The sequence below is a fragment of the Bombyx mori genome, chromosome 1 (genome assembly GCF_030269925.1).
Source record: "Bombyx mori chromosome 1, ASM3026992v2".
Classification (NCBI taxonomy): domain Eukaryota; kingdom Metazoa; phylum Arthropoda; class Insecta; order Lepidoptera; family Bombycidae; genus Bombyx; species Bombyx mori.
In genome coordinates this window covers 15502921-15525062 of record NC_085107.1, presented here as the reverse complement: position 1 = coordinate 15525062, position 22142 = coordinate 15502921, and the positions used below count along the sequence as shown (strand labels likewise).

General features: G+C 34.8%; 2 protein-coding genes across 2 annotated transcripts in view; one reads left to right on the top strand and one right to left on the bottom strand.

Annotated features, from left to right (window-relative positions):
- The window catches only part of LOC101746737 (alpha-mannosidase 2), a 119443-nt gene extending 108266 nt beyond the window's left edge, over positions 1 to 11177 (top strand). The window contains exons 5-8 of the mRNA XM_004933100.5: positions 197 to 289; positions 1639 to 1833; positions 6735 to 6846; positions 6934 to 11177. Of these exons, the coding sequence (XP_004933157.2) occupies positions 197 to 289; positions 1639 to 1833; positions 6735 to 6846; positions 6934 to 9626 (3093 nt within the window). The 3' untranslated portion in view covers positions 9627 to 11177. The remainder of the gene's footprint in view (positions 1 to 196; positions 290 to 1638; positions 1834 to 6734; positions 6847 to 6933) is intronic.
- On the bottom strand, positions 11173 to 21473 carry LOC101746877 (ADP-ribosylation factor-like protein 5B). Its single transcript, XM_004933101.5, has 5 exons — positions 21027 to 21473; positions 18776 to 18984; positions 15531 to 15656; positions 13222 to 13331; positions 11173 to 11446 (listed from the first exon to the last, which is right to left on the bottom strand). Exons 1-5 carry the CDS (start codon positions 21070 to 21072, stop codon positions 11398 to 11400), a joined length of 540 nt encoding a protein of 179 aa, XP_004933158.1. The 5' UTR covers positions 21073 to 21473; the 3' UTR covers positions 11173 to 11397.
- Positions 21474 to 22142: the final 669 nt, after the last annotated feature.

Here is a 22142-nt window from a genome sequence, read left to right as displayed (position 1 = left end):
TATATTGTGTTGATTGTTAGGTAATTACTGACTTCATAAAAAGCTTTACTGCACAAAAGTTCCTCGATAATTTTCTTAATTCTATGTATGGGCAATGATTGAACGTTTTGCGCGAAGCTTGTCCTAAAGCACGCACGATTTACGACTCGAACGATCTTGTTTTAATTACAATTTATGATTAGCCCTTTTTTTCTAGCCGAGCTGGTTGCGCACAAAGGAATTCTGGGACAGGACCTTTGAGGAAAGATACGAGAAGATAAAGAACGATAGCCGTCGACCAAGACTTAAGGTATAACATAACTTATTTACATTTTATTGGTGCTTCCTTTTCGTTATGCTAAAAATTTTTTCTGTGCTTTTTTTTGCTTTGCTTAAAAGATTTTTCCTTTAATATCAGATTATCTGGTCAAGGGGTCCTACCATCAGTAAAAAACTTTCACGTTTATAATATTAGGACTTTTTGGTGGGAACGCGACGAGTGAAGTGATTTGTGATTATGATTTATTTTATTTATTCAGTGATTCTTCAGGTTTAAATGTGTAATAACGATGGTTTATTTTAACTGTTTAGTATCTGTGATAAGGCACAGATGGGGGAAAATGAAACAAAACCGCTGAACGAAAATTCTCGGGATCCTCCAAAACTTCCTCTGAAAAGTCTCAGTATATGACCACCATTTTACTGAGAATCTATTTTTTACCATATCCTCTCATTTCCTTTCATGATATCATTTTTCATATAAAAAGTTAAAATTAAAATTAAACTTGACCTAAAGGTCTTAGTTACCAGGTCATAAAATCCCTTAAAAAAGTTTATAACATTAATATAGATCCAATATGCATTGTTTTTGTTAAAACCCTATTAACAGTATTATCGCATTATTTAAAAAAAAAGTGCAATACCTTTGGTGCGGTATCTGGCCCCCGAGCAATTGAGCTTAGGCGGCGCACGCTAATCTAGGCACGAGCCTGGCCACTCAATGCCCCGGGGTGTTTGTTGCGCCAACTTTCTATTAAAGTTGCCGTGTATTTCATAATTGACTTAAATGGTATTGCAAGTTTAAAGCGCTTTGACGCATTTATGAATATCATATTATAGTTTTTTGTTTGTTTGAATTAACTAATAGGTATGGGAAACAGACTATGTTATTGCACGCTTTCTAAAATATAACTTTTTTTTTTATTGCTTTGATGGGTGGACGAGCTCACAGCCCACCTGGTGTTAAGTGGTTACTGGAGCCCATAGACATCACGCAAATGCGCCACCCACCTTGAGATATAAGTTCTAAGGTCTCAAGTATAGTTACAGCGGCTGCCCCACCCTTCAAACCGAAACGCATTACTGCTTCACGGCAGAAATAGGCAAGGTGGTGGTACCCACCCGCGCGAACTCACAAGAGGCCCTACCACCAGTAAAAACAACTACAAAGGCTTTTTAAATTGATATTTATTTTGAGGATATTTAAGGCGTTTGCAACGGTTCGGTTCGGTTTCGAAATTATATTTTCACTGATCTTTTTATTTATACGTTAGCCGAAAATATTGTGGTATCGTTTTAAGAGCATGTTCAAAGTTATTTGTCAGTATCAAATGGCTTGTGTTTCGCGGTTACCGAGTTAAAATTCTTGTTCCGTTTTAGGTGATCGTCGTGCCTCATTCTCACAATGACCCGGGATGGCTGAAGACCTTCGAGCACTACTTCGAATGGAAAACCAAAAACATCATCAACAACATAGTGCAGAAATTACATCAGTACCCGAACATGACTTTCATCTGGACTGAGATATCGTTCCTCAACTCTTGGTGGGAAAGGTCTCATCCCATTAAGCAAAAGGTACGTGTAACTGCGTGATATTAGTTGGCTTAGATCGTAAACTGTTCGACAGTATTCTCGATACGCAATTAATTTACCAGAACCTAATGGAGTTAATGGAGTTTTCTCCGTGTATCGTTGTCACGAGTCTCGCTTGTCCTGAGTATGCTTTGTGATTCATGCAGGGTAATAATGTCTTTGGCCCTTACTTATTCTCGGACTTTCCCATATGCGTTACGGTAAACACTAAATGGAGAGTTAGATCTAAATTAGAGAACAAGCCGGGATTCTTTAGACTCACTAAACATTAAGAAGTTTTTGCCGGACTGGGACCACCATTTACTATATACGGGCCTTACACTTCATCCCTCTCGGTCCCCCTCGCTCTCTCACAACGAGAGACATCAGTGTGCTATATGTCATTGACGGGACAGCGGCCGATCGTCATCGCACCCGTATAAACCCTTCTCCCTTCCCCCGGAAAACCTCTCCTGCATAGCGACTTCGAGACATGCACTCGGCATGGGAACCACGGCCATTCTGGCAGGAGAATTAAAGTGTCACCACACTAGGTGAAACTACCCAGCGTCGTTTATAGACGAATTTGCCTTTGATGTCGTCAGACCTCCAATCCCAACTTGTTACACGTGTAATATTGCTCATTCGTCGAGCACGATCAGTCTGGTACAATTTAGGAACGTAACTCTGCACTTATGTTCCATCGAAGCAAAGATAGAGTTCAACTCCAACTATGTGTCTGTCGTCATTCAGCTCGGCCGTCCCTGGTATTTCTATGACTATGGTGGATTGGCAGAAACTGAGCATTAGTTTGGCAGAAGCCACATCGCCAATCCTCCCAGACAATCCGCATTTCACTACGTCCCACCCAGGACTATGGATCAGTAGACATACTGACAAACCATCTGTCCATCGCGATAGGCAATGCACTTCATCAAGTCAGTGTGGAGGACTTCTTCCGCCGCATCAGACTGTCCCCCGAGCTCAGGAATCTGATAAAAGAAAGGGGAACGCGTCAACCCGGGTTTATGGTCGTTATCCCTCCGAATCAAACCGGGTCCGGATGCGTCGTCTAGAGATATGTCAGAAAAAGCCGCTGCGGGAAGAGCTCTAATCTAAAAATGAACTCTATTTGAATGACCATCGAATTGAAATTAAGAAAATTACAAAATGAAAACTACACAAGCAAACGCACCTGGAATGCAAATATTCCTCTGATATCGTTTAGTGTGTATAATAGGAAAATTATGTTAGGCATCCATCATAATACTACTCCGATATCATTTAACGTGTATATGAGGAAAATTAAAGATTTATCTAGTGGAAAAAAAAACTTAATGATCAAGACTCATGTACAGTGTTTTAATTGTTCGCCATTTGTATTTGTGTCAATGTAACTATACCATCCGGTAGGCACCAGTTTTACCGATGTAACACGAATTATTCCGACGATGAAGAGATAATGTATTGTCGTTTTGGTTTTCAAAATCCCAAAATTAATAAATTGCGTAATTAGTTGACGTCTTGTCAGCCCGCACGGATAGGTACCACTTGTTTATTTCTATTGTGAAGCAATAATGTGTTCCAGTTTGGAAGGTGAGGCGGCCTCTGTAAACCTGAAAGTTAGAATTCATCTCTCAATTTACGTTATGGTGTCTATAAGCTCCGGTGACCCCTTGACACAAAGTGGGCCTAGATACATTTTATTATACATTCATACTATTATTATATTAATTAAACTAGTCATAATAGTCAAAATGTTGAAATATCAAACGTGAACTAGCAAATATTTGTGCGACACGGAGGATATGATAGACAGATCGACTGAAACTTAAATAAAATTGAACTAAAAACAATCTGCAACTAACAAGATAGTGTATGTAATAAATTCTGCCAAAGATTTTATTTACCGTTTCGTATCGTTTTCGTAAAACAAACCTGTAAAATTACAAGAAAAATATAACTACATAAAAATCTGCTTATCCGAATATCATTTAAACATTTCCATTCGAATTTGTCATTACAAATAACTTTGAGTTTTCTTTTGATTAAAACAAGATAATACGTTTGCTTACAGTCGACGTGTTTTCTGTTTGTTGTCCAAGTCTGTCGGGACTCATTCACAGCTATAAATGAAAACTGAAAGCATTCAATACGAAAAAATTCTCTTTGAGTTACGTTAAAAGCCAATTAATTTTATTGATGCCTGCAATTATAGTTGAGTGGAGATCTAAGCTTACGGACTTGTCACGGGCGGACACATTCTAAATTTGTTTTGAATGTTTTTGATATTTATCACTCAAATAGGTATCACAAATGTACATAATAATCTATATATCAATACGTGAAGCAAAAACTTTGTATCCCTTTTTACGAAAATTGCGCGGACGGAGGAGTATTAAATTTTCCACACTTATAGAGAATATAGAGAAGAAGTGCACAATGCTAATATTTTTTTAAAATAATGCATAAACGATACATTAAATCAATAAAGTAAACATTACACACACTACGTACCATGTATTTGACGCACACACGCATGCCTACTATTTATTGTCAAACTTTTGTTCTTGACGTCTGTTGTCAAATTGAGAATAGAATATAGTTTTTTCTTTGTAAATATTTTTTAGTGTAGTCTTGGCGAAAATTTTGATTATAGAAGTATAAAATACAATCATAATAGTATGCAAACTTATAATTCCAATTAATTATAGTCGAATTTCGACTACTGCGGGACCTCTAGTATAATTAAATACAGACGTGTTGTAGTATTGAGATGAAATAAAAAATGATTACTAACATTATCTTTGTAAAAAAAAAAAACTTTTACGCATTGTTCTTGTTCTAATTTATAACCACGAATACCTACTGTGATCGTAATAAAATTTTAATCTAGTGAAAAATATTTCTCCCAATAAAAATTCTAATAGTTTGAAGAGTTAACTTTAATATTCGAATTGCACATTTTTTTGCAACTTTCAAGTGTAAAACGCGTGGTAAAACAAAAACTGGTGGTAAATTGAAATATGTGTAAATAACTAACAAAAATATCAGTAATTTCCTAGATCATAATTATATTACTATAGTTGGAATCTTAATACTTCATATATACATGTGTGCGGTTGTGCGTTGAAGTTAAAAAGGGGAACAACGGTATAGTGGTCATTGCTCGGTAGACCCACGGTCCAAATGTTATCAAAACTTTTTTATTTGCTTAGATGGGTGGACGAGCCCATCTGGTGTTAAGTGGTTACTGGAGCCCATAGACATGTATAACGTAAATGCCGCCACCCACCTTGAGATATGAGTTCTAAGGTCTCAAGTATAGTTACAACGGCTGCCCCACCCTTCAAACCGTAACGCATTACTGCTTCACGGCAGAAATAGGCGGGGTGGTGGTGGTACCTATCCGTGCAAGAGGTCTTACCACCAGTAAAAATATTTTTCATTATTATTATTTAATTATTTATCCAAGCCTATCTTGAAAATATCATTAGCGAGAATATCTTCTGTTCTACGATACTGCTACATCAATATTTGCAAGAAACAATTCCTACAGTACTTCTGTATTTGAACGAAGTTTCAATCGAGGTTTTGTCCTCAAAGACATGCTGTAGCCTGAATCTGACATTGATGCGCTTTCTAACATCGTTCATTTTCATAAGCGATGGCAACCACTCACTATCATATGGGCCGTATTACAGTCTGCATAAAAATGTAATTAAACTGATTTTCTGTTTATTAATTATTAAATTATTAACGTTTCAAATGCCCTCCATAAATGCAACTAAATCATTGAATGAATAAAGTATTAAACCTTTTTTCTATTTAGATATAAATAGTTTAACCTCTTCAGGCGCATTGTCATGTATATGTACATTGGGTTTGTTTTTATTTAATTATTTATATATTTAATTTTACGCTAAATGGTTATACGTGGACAAATTATTGTGAAAAATAGTTTTTAATATAAAACTGAACAAACGCAAAATTAGAAAAAATTAAATTCATGTTTTTGTAATACTTTAAATAATTTGTCCCTAAAGAGAATACAGGAACATTTTTTAAGTAGGTGTTGGTTCACGGAAAGTCATTTTTCGGTATAATCAATAACTTTCCTTCGTAGACTGCGGGGCATTCGGCTCGCCTGATGTACAGTGATCACCGATGCTTAAAGACGCCAGCAATACCGTTACATTATAAACGTGTTTTTATTTAGTTGTCTGAGCGTATTTTGTTTAATTTAGCATCAATATAATCATTTTTAACCTTCGAAACGTCATTCAAAGTAAATAAAACAGTCGTATTGTCAGATTTCAATAGTTCGAAAAGTTTTAGATCGCATCGTAAAAAGTTTGTTGCCTCGATTCCGACAGGTAACGAAGTTTGATTTACGCAAACTTCGCGAAACTGCATCATGTGCATTCAAACGCTCTCTGGTTATCGGTAACGCCATCTCGCATGTAATACAGACAAATGTGTTTTATGGGTCTTGTGATAGATGGCTCTCGTGTCTCTGATGCTGCCGACGCGGTGACGTCGTGATTTATGAATTTCGAATTTACGCGGGTTTCGGTGATGCTACGCGTACGTCAATGCCAAATATTATCTTAAAAAAATATCTGATCTTTGTCCCTAGTCAGTAATTTACGTGCTGCACGAATTTATGAACAAGAATCGTAATTACGTATGTATTTAGCAAGATTTTATGTCGAACAAACAGGACTGTGATATAAAAAATGCTTTGCGAGAAAAGCACGGGGAATAGTCCCTATAAAAATGGCCAATAAATTTAGAATTATCTTAAAACTGTATTATACATAGTTTTAGTTTATTTGGTTCAACCAATCCAATTGATATTAGTTCGCAAATGATTATGTATACAAACCGTTTCCATTTTACAGGCATTAAAGAAACTCATAAAAGAAGGACGCCTGGAGATCACAACTGGCGGCTGGGTGATGCCCGATGAAGCTTGCACTCATATTTACGCGTTGGTTGATCAGTTCATTGAAGGTAAGTCTCCAACACATCGTTAAAGCATCAGCTGGGATGTGTATGAATCCAACAAACGTGAACATTAATGGTGAATTCGTACTTCAGGTCATCACTGGGTGAAAACCAACCTCGGTATAGTTCCCAAAACCGGTTGGTCCATCGACCCCTTCGGTCACGGCCCAACTGTACCTTACATATTGGACAAAAGCGGGTTAGAAGGAACCATAATTCAGAGGATTCATTACGCGTGGAAACAATGGTTCGCTCAACGGCAGATCGAGGAATTCTACTGGATCACTGGCTGGAAGTCAAAAAAGCCAACGATGATCGTTCACAACCAACCTTTCGACATATATTCTATAAAGAGCACGTGCGGCCCTCATCCCTCGATCTGTCTCAGTTTCGATTTCAGAAAGATTCCCGGCGAGTATTCCGAATACACCGCCAAACACGAGGACATTACTGAACAAAATCTCCACTCCAAATCGAAAACGTTAATAGAGGAATACGATCGCATCGGTTCGTTGACTACCCACAACGTGGTCCTGGTGCCGCTGGGCGACGACTTCCGATACGATTACGACATCGAATTCGACGCCCAATACATCAATTACATGAAAATGTTCAATTACATTAACGGCCACAAGGAACTATTCAACGCTGATGTTCAATTCGGCACTCCTTTGGACTATTTCAATGCGATGAAAGAACGTCAATCCGATATTCCGACGCTGAAAGGAGATTTCTTCGTTTACTCCGATATATTTAGCGAAGGTAAGCCAGCTTATTGGTCCGGGTATTACACCACACGACCGTATTTAAAGATCCTCACGCGGCAGCTGGAACATCAACTTCGTACCGCAGAAATATTATTCACCCTGGTTTCAAACTACTTGAAGCAGTTAGACGATCGCAAACTGATATCGTCCGAGAAGAAACTTGAAAAGTCATATGAGAACCTGATCACCGCGAGGCGAAACTTAGGTCTCTTCCAGCATCACGACGCTATTACTGGGACATCGAAATCTGCTGTTATGCAGGACTACGGCACCAAATTGTTCACGAGCATCAACCACTGCATTCGGCTGCAGGAGACCGCCCTTACTACTATAATGGTTCCAGACGAAACCCTGCACGGACAGAATATCATACAAAGCGAAATGGAATGGGAAACATACGGAAAACCAATCAAGAAACTACAAGTATCATATGTGGACAAGAAGAAAGTTATCCTGTTCAATCCCCTAGTCGAGAGCAGAACTGAAATCATAACGCTCTCCTCAAACACAACTAATGTTCGAGTTTACGATACGAGACAAGGCAAGCACGTGCAATATCAGATCGCGCCTAATATAGACGTACACGAAGACGGAAAACGCGTCATAAGCGACACCAACTTTGACATAACGTTTGTGGCAACACTCCCGCCGCTCACCTCGGTCACTTTCAATCTCGAAGAGCACGTCGGTGTGGCTAACCACTGCGTTGTGTTCTGTAACAGCTGCAACGATAAATCGGACGGCGAAAGTCTATTCGTAACGAAGAAAATGATGCCCGGAGACATTCAACTGGAGAACTCTGTGCTAAAGCTATTGATTAACAGGCACACCGGCTTCCTTAGACAGATATACAGAAAAGACGTTTATAAAAAGAACGTTGTCGAAATGCAATTCGGTGCATATCAGAGCGCCCAGAGACACTCTGGAGCGTATCTGTTTATGCCCGATTACGATTCTCCAGAGAAGAACGTTCTGAACACATACTCGAACTGGGACAAACAATCCGAAGACAACATTATTATCGTTTCCGGTCCCGTATCGCGGGAGATCACGATTATGTATTTGCCGTTCCTCATACACACAATTAAGATTTTTGACGTCGACGATCCGATACTGTCCCGAGCGGTGCTCGTCGAAAACATAGTAGATTTCGAGGATCCACCAAAGAACCGAGACACAGAACTTTTTATGAGAATTCAAACCGACATACAGAACGGCGAACCGCCCGAATTCTACACCGACCAGAACGGCTTTCAATATCAGAAACGTACAAAAATCGATAAGCTTGGCATCGAAGCTAATTATTATCCTATCACGACTATGGCTTGGATGCAGGACAAAGAAACGAGACTGACTTTGATTACTAATCACGCGCAGGGAGCCGCCTCATACGAACCGGGGCGCTTGGAAGTGATGCTCGATAGACGCACGCTCTACGACGATTTTAGAGGCATCGGCGAAGGAGTGGTCGACAATAAGCCCACCACATTCCAAAACTGGCTCCTACTGGAGACGATGCCTGGGGCACGAATCGGAAAAGACAACACTGATTCTATGAACACGAGAAACTTTAGTCCAGAACAGAAGACTAACCATTATGAGTTGCCTTCTCACTCAGCCGACTATTTGAGCAGAACCTTCAATTATCCAGTCAACGTATACCTTTTGGATACTAGCGAAATGGGAGAAGTGGCTATCAAGTCGTCTCAAACGTTCGTGGAGAACTTCCCTAACGGCATACATTTGGTGACACTCCGGACCATAACCGACGACGTCTTAGAACAGTTCCCCAGTACATCGAGCTACATGGTCTTGCAGAGACCGGGTTATTCCTGTACTATCGGTAAATTCTCAAAACGAGTTCCCAGTTTTAATTCGAAATCGAAATTTAGCGGACTCATCATCAACAACTTGACTTCAGTCAGTTTGACGGGTCTAAAAACCTACCAGCACCTGTACGACTTAGAAGACATCGAACTTGAACCGATGGAGGTGAAGACGTACAAAATCAAGTTCTAAAGACTGCTGTTTCATAAAATAATACAAATATACATTTTATATAAATAAATTCCCTCGCGGTAATGGAAATTGCGTAACTAGTGAATTACATTTACGGTGATATTTAGTTTTAGTATCTCCGTGTCTATATATCCAATTAGTAACGATTGATATTTAATATTGATGAAAATATTACATATTTGATTTATATATAGATAGCACTGATAAATTCGCAGTTGATTTTTAAAATGCGAGTTATTAGTTCAAATAGCCGCTAATCTTGCCTCGTTGTTTCGCCAGATTCATTAACTGATGTGAAAAATTTATAAAAATTTAACTATATTCATCTACCTCAAAACCAAATGAAATTTATAAAAATGAATGTTACATAACAAACTTACTAACAGTTTATAAGTTAACATAATTCAACTTAAAGCACAGTTAATTTTTTAGTTGAATCTCTGATATAAATAAAATTGTTGTCCAGTAATTTTTATGTTTGTTGATTTTATTATTATTATTATTATTGAACGCACTGATTAATCTGACAATTTATTTAATTAAAGGGTTTATATTTAAGTTATAATAGTGCACGATGTTATTTTGCTGTGATAGCCATCATGACACCGTCTCGCTATATAGTTAGTTACCAAAAATATGATTTATTTTATTTAATTTATATTTATTAAGCGTGTTTATTCTATTACCAACTGCTTCAAAAGTTAATGGACACAAGAATTTTAATCTACATAGACAAATGCTTTGCCAAACGTTTCTATGAAACTGTTTTTATATATTACATATTTTTTATTAATAATTTTAATATTATTAACTTTAGTATAAGAAGATTGTTGTTAGGCCAATATGTGTAGTTATGAAATTTTGTAATAAAATGTTAATGTTTTTATTATTTTTTTTCATTCATTTTGGGTTGTGCTGTAGATTATTTCATATTAATTTTATTTTGTTCTATAAAACATATTATGACTGAATTACGTGGCAAGTTTAAAATCAATGTGAATAATATGTGGCTAATTAAAACAAGCCAGTGTTGGCGAGGACCAAACAAATTAATATTTCCATTTTAAAAACTTTTCTGTGTGTCTGTTTGATAATTAACATTTGTTTTAAATATAGAAATATATATTTTCAGTAGGTTAGAGTAAAAAATATAATAGTATAAAAGTGCACTTTTTAGATTGCAAAGTAAATTTCACGAATATATTCCATTGTATTGTGACGATCTGGGCTTGTGACGTTTCGCTTTACAATTAAAGTTCAAAGATTCTATTATTATAGATAAAATATAAATTTAGCTGTTTGCACGATATTTTCTGTTGTAATTAATTTACTATCTGTAATCATCATATATTATATTATTAAAGTTTGATTATAAAAATTTTGTTCCAAAAAGATTTCTGAATCTTTGTGACTTTCGATGATTTTTTATTGTGATTTGGTTGTATTTCAAAATTTATTATAGTTATGAATTATTTATTAATTCTAAGTAAATGATGTACATGTTTTTATTTAAGAAAAGTCGGTAGTTGAAAATAAAATATTAATGAAAAATTCATGGTCTTTATTTTATTAACAAATATTTTCATGTTATTCAATATAATAAAATGATCATAATTATAAATGATTATCATAATAATCGATAAAAAGGAAATATTTTAATACCAGTCATAAAATGAAATTAATTGAATTATTGTGATGCTACATAATTCTAATTCAACAATGATTAGAATAGTATCTAATGTTCAACGATTTCGCCTGCGTCATCGGATGGTCATTTCTTCTTTATTCGACTGGCGATCCATTCTAAACCTAAATGTAACCTGAAAAACAAACATACAATTAATCATTTAAGCCGTATTAAACACGACCACCGATATTTACTTCTGAACGGATATGTGTGTGAGTCGTAGGATATTTAAAAAATAAATTATCGTGTGGTACATATATAGCCACCCTACTGTTTTAACCCATTTGAGCACGAACCGTCGATAGATCGACTCCTGTTAATACGTATAAAGTGCGGAGCGTCGGAATATTGACTACTTGCGCAGTTAGATTATAGGTGTTAGGCATCGACCTGTATGGATGTGTCTAAGCGCGCGCATGTAAAATGTTCTTAGTTAATAACATTTATAAATAACCATTTAAAATTGTTGTGAATTTAGCATTGGTTTTTGTAATTTTTTTAAAGTTGATAGTTTTTTATAAGGTACTTTTTTCAAAAATCCTTTAGCAATTTTGGAATAACTTAAACACATACTTATTACAATGGAATAACTTAAACACATACTTATTAGTTATTCGATTTCGAGAGAAAATTGGACATGTATGTTTTGAATTCTAAGTAGTAGGGCACGTTTTTATGATCAGCCAGCTTACTTCTGCCGGCGAAGCATCATGTATTCGAGTCAACATGATGGGAAACTGCATTCACGCTGTTTTGTCTATGGGCTCCACAACCACTTATCACGATACGATCACACGGTCCCCCATCCATCTAATTATCTAGTGCAACAAAAAAGGTAAAAATCTACGCTTAATTACAACACTACTCTATTAATAATATACGACGAGTTATATTAATATAATATGCTCTTAATGATAATGAAATTGTTATAGTTAATCTTATTTTTGAATATTGTATTTGACAATTTTCTTTTGTTTTAGTTTTGAGTCACAAAACTAGGATAATGAAAAACTATACTCATTAAAGAGAACTTTTTTAAATTACACCGGTACAGAATTATTTCATGAAAGGCGCGTTAAAATAAAAATAAAAAGCCCGTCAAAATGAAACGCCGTGTAAGCGCGCGAAACGTTTTCGTTTGCTTTGGTTAATGCGTGCGCGCTAAAGAAATGAAAATGAAGTCGATTGACTTGTCGACTTTGATATGTCTCATCTATATCTATACTAACAAGAGGTCCCGCAGTAGTCGAAATTCGACTATAATTAATTGGAATTGTAAGTTTGTACACTATTATGATTATATTTTATACTTCTATAATCACAAATTTCGCCAAGACTACACTATAAAAAATATTAACAAAGACAAACAATATTTAATCTATTCTCAATTTGACAACAGACGTCAAGGACAAAAGTTTGACAATAAATAGTATGCATTATGCATGCGTGTGTGCGTCAAATACATGGTATGTAGTGTGTGTAATATTTTCTTTATTGATTTAATATATCTTTTATGCATTATTTAAAAAAATAATTAGCATTGTGCACTTCTTCTCTATATTCTCTATAAGTGTGGAAAATTTTATACTCCTCCGTCCGCGCAGTTTTCGTATAACGGGATACAAAGTTTTTGCTTCACGTATTAATATATAGATATATAAATCTAGAGTGGTTTTTACGGATGTTCCGTTATAATTACTGAACCATGCATCCAATTAAATTGAAACTTCGTATTCATGTAGAAAATACATGTACTTAATGGATAGGCTAATATTTATATGAGTGTTGGACTCCCTAATAATAATGACAATAAATAATAATGTTAATTTTAAATGCCCAGCGAAGCGGGCGAGTACGGCTAGTAAATATATAATATTGTAACAGTCTGATGAGACCGGCGATGCTTACCCCTCACCAGTGAGCGCGCAACACGCCTGTATATGCCAGGGATGTTGCTTTATCGACGTCAAATCTAATTGCTCCGATATTTCAGCTGCTGTCATTGATCCTTTAACGTCCTGAAAAATAATGAATCTAGACTGAACTAGGCGATAAGTGGGGTTCAAGATAAAGGACCGAACTGACATATCACTATTTTCATGACATTTATTTTTTAATTGTAATTCGGGCTGGTACTAATTTAATGTTATTCAAATATTAACTTATATCTATCAATAGAACTCTTTTGTTTGGTCAGCGGAGAATCACACCTTGAGAATCATATTGCAAAATACTCTTCATGCCGAATTCATCCATATGTTCAAGCAAAAACTTACAGATCATCTGTACATTTAAATAGGCAAAGACAAAATGGCTGATTATCTTTTCCTTTTGTTTTTACGAGATTTTTTTTTATTTGACCTCTATTATGACCCTTTGCGTTATCATTAAAAAACATATTTAGATACTGACACTTTCCCACAATCATAAGAATAAACTTTATCAACAATACAAAAAAGACAATGTAATGAATTCAAACACGTAGTGGGTGGCTATCATGAACACAAGGCATTTAACAGATGCCTGAATCTCGATAACGACATTTTCAAGAAAGTTTGCACAAGCACTCAAGATTCGGACTGTCGACGAGGGGCTCGGCGAGTAAATTAACCCAAAGACACAGCTCACTGAGTTCATCTCAGTGGGTCGCGTTTCCGATCTGGTGGTAGATTCTGCAAAGCACTGCTCTTGCTAGGGTTAGTGTTAACAACGTTGTCAGGTTTGAGCCCCGTGAGCTCACCTACTTATTAGGGTTACGCTGAAATGGCCTCTCAAGGCCATCAGCTTAGGTAGGAAAAAAAATCGGACCGTCGGTCTACCGAGCAGCGAGTGGAAGATCTTTCCTTGTTCGTTAACCCCCAAAAATGAATATAAATCGTGTGGCTTCTGTGATTATGGTCGAAGTTCGTCCACTAAGCGATCACTAGTAATTTTCATTCGTTGTAACTGCAACTTCTGTCACTTGTTTTCACTATTGTATTATTCACATTTAAACGCCAGTCGATGCAGATTTTTTTTCTACCTATTCTAGTAACCTCGAGGGGTTATAGATTCAACGAACTAGTAGGTGAGTTCGCGGGGCTCAAACCTGACGTTGCTAATACGAACCCTAGCAAAAGCCGTGCTTCGCAGAATCTACCACCGGATCGGAAACGCGACCCACCGAGAAGATCCGGCGAGAAGCTCAGTGGGCTGTGTCTGTGGGTTAGTTTACTCGCCGAGCCCTTCGTGGCAAGCGAAGGGTTCGACGAGAACGATGACCGGGCGATGAAGATATTATACTATGCTCAGTACAGACAGATTGTTACAAAATTTAGTTATTTTTTCATCTATTTGGATCAACTGGTAATAGATGGTCTACTTGAGGACCAATATTTAAAAGACAATAGCTAACAGTCGGACATGTTTATCTTTACTAGCTCTCTGCTATTTTTTAATTGACCTACCAAGAAAATTGGTTCACACGAGCTTCAGTCCGATCAGAATACAATCGTGCGTCCGGCTCTTTCAGACTGTTTTATAAATGCCTTAAAACAAAATACGTCGAACACCACAATAAGGATTACGATCACTGTTGTATTATTGGCAGTAATGTATATTTGAATAAATTTTATTTTGATGGCACTTGGGTATCAGACAAATGGTTTTCTGAAGATTCCATATTACATACTTTTAAAATCTAATGTCACAGTTACAATTCTAAGTGTTTACAATTTGATTTTTCATTCGATCCTGTGTTGTTAAAAGTAACCTTCATCCTTTCCATTCTTGTTTGTTTTCCATCGATTTATTCATGAACCAAAAAATAAAAGGCCGGATTCCGTGCACCGGATGTCGTTTTTTTTCCTTACCCAATAACTGGTAGCCTAAAGTGCTATTCAACCTACTGACCAACCGGTAGGTGAGTTCATAGCCTCAACCTGAGACAATTGCTAACACTAACTTTAGAGCAAAACTGCCTAAGAGCAGTATTTCGTTGAATCTACCACCGGATTGAAATCGCGACCCACTGAGAAGATCCAGCGAGATACTCAGTGGGTTGTGTTCTCAGTGTAAGGGCTAGGTTGCGCGTCGAGTTAGCTCTGATGATAATATCCGAAATGATCGCATCGAGCAGCGAGGATTTTCAGTCACCCCCGTCTCTGGCGTTATCCGGAACTTATATCTACTTCGTTACATACATATATATGTATAGTATCAATGTACACTACAAGTACCTGTTTATTAGCGAATACGAGTAAGCATGCCTTGCTTAGTTCTTCGTGGACAAGTATGCGATGCAGCTCTTCCCGGCTTATGCCTAAACGCTGTCGATCTGTCGAGTCGATCACCATTATAACGAACTGTAATAACAAGCAAAACAAAAAACAGATAAAAACGCGTTAAGTTTACAATTTGACGTTATATTATTTGTTAGACGCGCAGCAGAATTCGAAATGGCTTCAGCGAATCACGTATTATTAATTTTTTTTATCGGTACGCTTTTGCGCCTTAATGCGTAAATTCGGCGAGTTATAATTGCATTAGTAGTCTGTAAGAATTATATATAAACAGATTCATCAGGTTTTTTTTTCTTATCGCTTAGTAGCGGTAGCTCGTTATTTTAAGCTAAAAACGACATATTCTATATTAATTAATTATTCAAAGAGATCGTATGACATATTCATCTACTATTGCGTTCGTGGTTCTATACTAGTTTTGTCTCAAACTAATTTTTTTGTTAATTCTATTTAATTTATTGGGTACCGACACAAAACACATAAACTACATAATCGTTTATCAATTTTCTGCATCATTACGATTCCTTTTTAGCGGCTTCACTTTTAACTATGTAGATAAACATTGTGGTCCGTTTTAAATGCTTTCCCAATCTCGGCATTCGATTCTTTATTTAAAATGTTGCGTTTAGTACTTTAACTTTTTTAAAGCCTTTATTAGAGCACGCGGTCTTTTAGCGTTGCTGTTATCCATGAATGATGGCGATCATTTACCATTAGGTTAACCAGATTTAACGCGACGTCGATGCTTAAAAAATAAACTTCAATTTAAGAAGAAGAAAAAACTGGTTAGGACATGTTAATATTAAATGAAAAAAAATGTAATTTTTATGTTTGGAGACGTAAATACATCGAACCTAGGCGAGCCTAGGAGAGGCCACCATTACCGCCGACTTTCACTATCCATATTACCCTTTGTACAAAAACATCTTTAGATCCATTTATGATATGAAATAACCGATTTTACTTTTCGACAATATAAATCAATCGTATATGAGTCGACTAGTATCAAAGCGGGCAATGTGACTTTTGGACAATTATTGGTAAATCAGAAAAACGAATTATTGACTTTGTATTCCATTGGCAGCCACAAAACTCTTCTGAACGACATCTTAGATAAATAACAGGTTAAGTATTAACCTTTATTTAATGCAGGTTTTGAACCGTATTCTTTGAAGGAGACGATTATATTCAAATCAATCTGTATTGACATATCAATAACATTTTTTTGTTCAAATGCACAGATTGCCACCTTTGATAATAGACGACTCATATATAAACGCAAGATTAAACGACGCTTTCAATGTAATCAACATCACACGTAAATCGCAGTTAATACAAAAATCTCCGATTTTCACATAGTACCGAACGCTATAAATGACTAGATAGTTAAAGAGCTTAGTATATTTTTAACTAGTTATCTAATATCAGATATTGAAGGCACAACAATAAAAACAAGATAAAATCGACAGTGAATTTACACTGGATACATTATAGATAAAGTACACATTAGAGGACGTTAATGCAGAAAAAACATTTTTTTTTACCCAATCACGAACTACGCATTTCAATGCAGAATGAACGTGCCATAACATTTTTTAAGTTAACTTAGTTATAAATTCCAAACTTTTTGGGTAAGTGACAGGCCAGTGGTTAATCGATGAAATAGAAAATAAGATTTCTAACAACTAATCTGCGTTGAAACTTAACCCGGAGTATACAGCAGTGAAGCCATGTTTGGACATGTCATACAAATGACTATTTGACTAACATCACTTTACATATACAAAAAGAAAAAGCTAGTGAGGAAAACGATTTAATTTATTTGTACGTTGAGTTGTCTTGTAGTTTTGAGTAACGTTAAAATTTGTTGAAATAAAGTAGTTTTCCTCTTCGTGCTCTTATCACACATTAAAAGAGGTCGTCGCAGCATGTCTTCTTATCATGCATTCGACATAAGTTTTACGACCAGCCGCATATCTGTCGTCAGTACGTCACGGGTTATAGCTACCATTGCAATGTGCTACGTGGGAGGAACTTTTCTGTTTCTTTTTTGCTGGTTCTACGATTTTATGATTATAAACTTAAGTTGGAATTTACTAGTGATGCTCCTTTACACCTTTTAGGTCATAGCAAGAGCAATTTAGAGGCTTTTCATTGTACCTGTTTCACATGGACTCAGTAACTGTTTGCTAATTAAGCCATTTCCAAATATATTAATTAGAACCACAACCGCTTCAAGCTATATTGATGTAGATATATGGTCAATCGAGCTTTGCAATTGTTACCAGTAAAGGATGAAAGAAGGAAGCCAGTAAGGACTTACTATGTGAATGCTAATGATTAGCTTGGTTATAAGATCGATGTCTCAATTTCATTGGTATTACTGTATTACTAGGATGCTAGAATACATTACATATACAGGATGTATATACTAGGATACAGATTTGGGCAGTAGGTAATAATATTGGCACTTTGTGACAGGTAATGCCTTGGCATTAATTGTTGCACATGGATGACGGTATACACTAAAACTATACATATCGTTAGCAAATGGTTCAATCTTCTTTCTGTTGTTTTTAATAAAACAATCCATTAATAATTGCTTCAAAAAAGAAATAAACTAAAAAAACAAACTCGCTATGCATCAATTCGCACAAGTTTTCGTTTAAACAGTCAAATACAAATTAAATTAATGATGCGTACTTATTCGCTAATTGCTTGATGTATCTGCAAACTCAATATCGTTTGATAGATTCAGATTCTTTTCGAGTTTAGAATATTTATTGAAAACTTATTATGAATTTTTTGATAGTTTAACTAGGTAGGATTTAAATGGTTAATTATTTACGTTTGATATTTTTTTTTACCTGTTCTTAAAACAACTGTAGTATGTTTCTTTTACGACTTATTACAGTTGAGCAAATAGTTTAAATTGAAACATTGATCATATATAGGCTTAACAATTTAAATTATATTTTAATAGGATGTGATAAGAATAATTTTAGAAATTGTTTTATATTTAGAATACTATTCATTTATTGTCTTTCTGTTCAAATCCTGCACTAGCTTCCTCTTGCATGAAGGGATATATATCGCAGGGCCACCTGTGCTCTGAGGCTCTGAAGCATTAATACATATTACATTCAAACATTTTAGTTTTTAAGCTATAATATTATCATTACCTCACTATTTGTGTAGTAAGTATTCCATGCTGATCTCAAGCTTTGTTGTCCTCCTAAGTCCCACATCACAAACCGGAGATTCTTCCACACAACCTCTTCAACATTCGACCCTATGGTGGGCCGAGTATGTACAGCTTCACCAAGAAGTAGTTGGTATAAAATAGTGGTTTTGCCAGCATTGTCGAGACCCACCAATACGAGTTTATGTTCTGAAATTATATGATATAATGGTAAGTAATATTTCGATCTAAAAGTATTAAATTAAATTTGTATCCTCTCTAGCCATATTTTTGTTGTAGTTTGTACAATGTCACAATGCACTGAATATATACACTTAGTTGTCCAAGATCATGAAAACTGTTAAGTGAAACTTCAAAAAGAATGCATTGGAAATAATAAATGTGAGATTAATCTATAAAAGTGGTTTTAGCAATTGTATTCTCTGACTGAAAATACTTGGTTATATATGTAAAATTGACTAAAAGTATTAATATAGAAAAAAATTCATTGATTTTGTTTTATAATAATACATTATGTAAATAAATTTAAAAAGATCAACAGAAAAAAAGTAGTTTTAATAAGTCTATGATTTGCAAAAAAACTGATGGAAATACTAACAATCAAACTGATTATTACAAAGATACTAAGTCATTAACTATGCATTAACTTAATTTCTATGCTCACAATGTGGATTCTAAAAGAACACATTAAGTAAAACTAAGAACAGTTTATAAAAATATATTTCACTATTTGTATCACTTATTGAATTTCTAAGCCTTGTTTGTAGAAACCTTGTTTGAAGTGGATTTTCAACTATGAATGTTTCTGTGTGTACATTCCTTACTGTGATGTCATGTCACATATGGTCTATGTTTCTCACAGGAAAACAACCAATACAAATCAGTCCCCTTCCATCATTAGACTCAACCCACTTAAGTGTAAATTGCTGTGGAAATTGTCACTTTAGAATTGATATCTACACCCACTACATAAGGCAGTTAATAATTGAAGTATTATTATTATCTTAGTATAATTATTATTATATTAGTATTATTATCAGTATAATTTACATTTGAATGTCCTAATTAAATTTGTTGATTATTGACAATAGAGTCTTTAAATTTAGAACAGGAAACACAAAGCAATTCTTAAGAAGTATTGCTTTTTTTTGTCTAAAATTATTTCGATGCCTCCAATGAACACTACGCTAACTCCAAATTCGTAGATTTACAGGAGGAGCATTTAAATGAAAAATGTTGAAAAAATCTTTATTATTGCAGATATATTTATGGTTTTTTTGTGTAACTAGCTGATTTACTCTTACTTCGAACCCCATAAATAATGATTAATTGTAATATTTTTATCATAGTAAAGCGATTTGCAAGAAAAACGAAAATTTCAAAATTTTTAGTTAGAGTAGTGTTCATTGGAGGCATCGATTTGTATTTTTTGGCAGTGTTCAATTGTAATCTCAATCTCATCATGCTAAAAAAAGTAAACTATTACAGTTAAACAGTATATTAAAATGTTTTGTATGGTGTCATTTGGTATTTTTGTAAGACTACTATGTGATATGTTTAATCTCATTTTATTAATGGAGTTTTTAATATATCTTTAGTTTTTGTGTTCACAGACAAATAAAACAGAGTCAAAGATAAAAAAAATTCAATGTGTTTTTTTATTCGGCTATAATCAAAATATGAATTTATTGGAAAATCAATTCTCTATTTTTTCTCTGTGTTCAACTCACAATTGTAGTTCTATTTATTTATTATATTAAGCTGGACCATATTCATCTTAGAAACAAGTTTTATTATTTGACCCAGTATAAATAATAAAAATTGTATTAATACATATGTTTTAACTTTCAGTCAAATATATACCTAGTGAGTTGGAATGATTGTATGTTATAACATGAACAACTAAAATGAGAAATAATAAATATAAAATGCTAATAAATTATTAATGAGTTAACATTCTTCAATTGAATTATATTTACATTAATACAGTATCATGTTATTGTTTCAAAAGCATGTGATTGATTAGCTTTTTATATTTTATTAACTATTGAGTATTAAATTATTTTACGGAAGTATTATTGTTAGGCATAATTATCATGACTTGTGCATTTTTATCAGTTTCTTCATAAAAGTGGTGTCTTAATAATACATCTCAAGTTTATCTTATCTTTTGAAGGTTTATAATAAAAAGACCATGAACGCTATGTTTATTTTAACTGCATGTGACATACCCTCATTTCCGAATAAGCTCCATATTTTCGAAATAAGTAAGCCCATCTTGTATGAAGACCTTCATTAACATCCGAGAATTATTGGATTATGACGAAAATTTGGACTACTTGTTCCACATTGCTCGTATTTGTACAGTTATAATGAAATAATCGAATAATATATTGAACAGCACTTAAAAGGTTACGTTTTATACAACTAAATTTACTGAATTACTACGTCGGTTGCATTGTTATGAGCAAATAAATTAACAAAATATGCTACAAACGCGTCACTTTGCGGGGTTGGCCTTTGAATCACTTTCAGCTACTTTGAAGTTTGATCGTCATGCTCTATGTATGTAGTGATTTTTACATCACAGCCTATGTTCTCAAATATTAAGTCTATGGTTCATATCTACTATGGGGGCATAGAGTTACTGTTGTAGGTACTTATGAACTCCATGGGTTTGGGTCATAGAGTTATTATTCTAGGTACTACTACTATTGTAGGTACTATTGTATTAATGTAGGTACTTATTAACTTCATGGTTTGGGTACATAAGAACCTACATCTCACTGAATTTGATCCCTCTTTTATACTTTTATAATTATATACTCTATAATAAACAAGATTTTATTGTTGATGGTTTGCTTATTAGATATAAAATAATTAATGATTGCGAATTTAATTGTTTTTATGATCGAACAATCACCAATAGTCGTCGAACAAACGACAATTGATCAAAATTAATTAATCTGAGTGATAAAAATAAAGATATCTAGTAAAGGAGGCCAACTTAAGGGTGATCATTTGTTTAATTAATTATAAATAAATAAAAGACGAACAAACAATTTTTACATTTGAACATTAATGAACAAATGACGAACAAATAATAAAAAATAAAAAATATTAATTTTAAAAAAATGTGTGAGCCGTCACGGGACGCATCTGGCAGATGTGAAACATCGACATTATTTTGTAAAAATAATTTGTTTTCAAGTAAAACACAGGTTAGGTGTCCTGTAGTAAACAACACTGTATACACTACGGAGTATACACTATAGGTATCCGAGCTCAGTGTAGCGATCTCCCTCGGTATATATATACCATCATATAGCGTGGCGACGCGTCGCCAC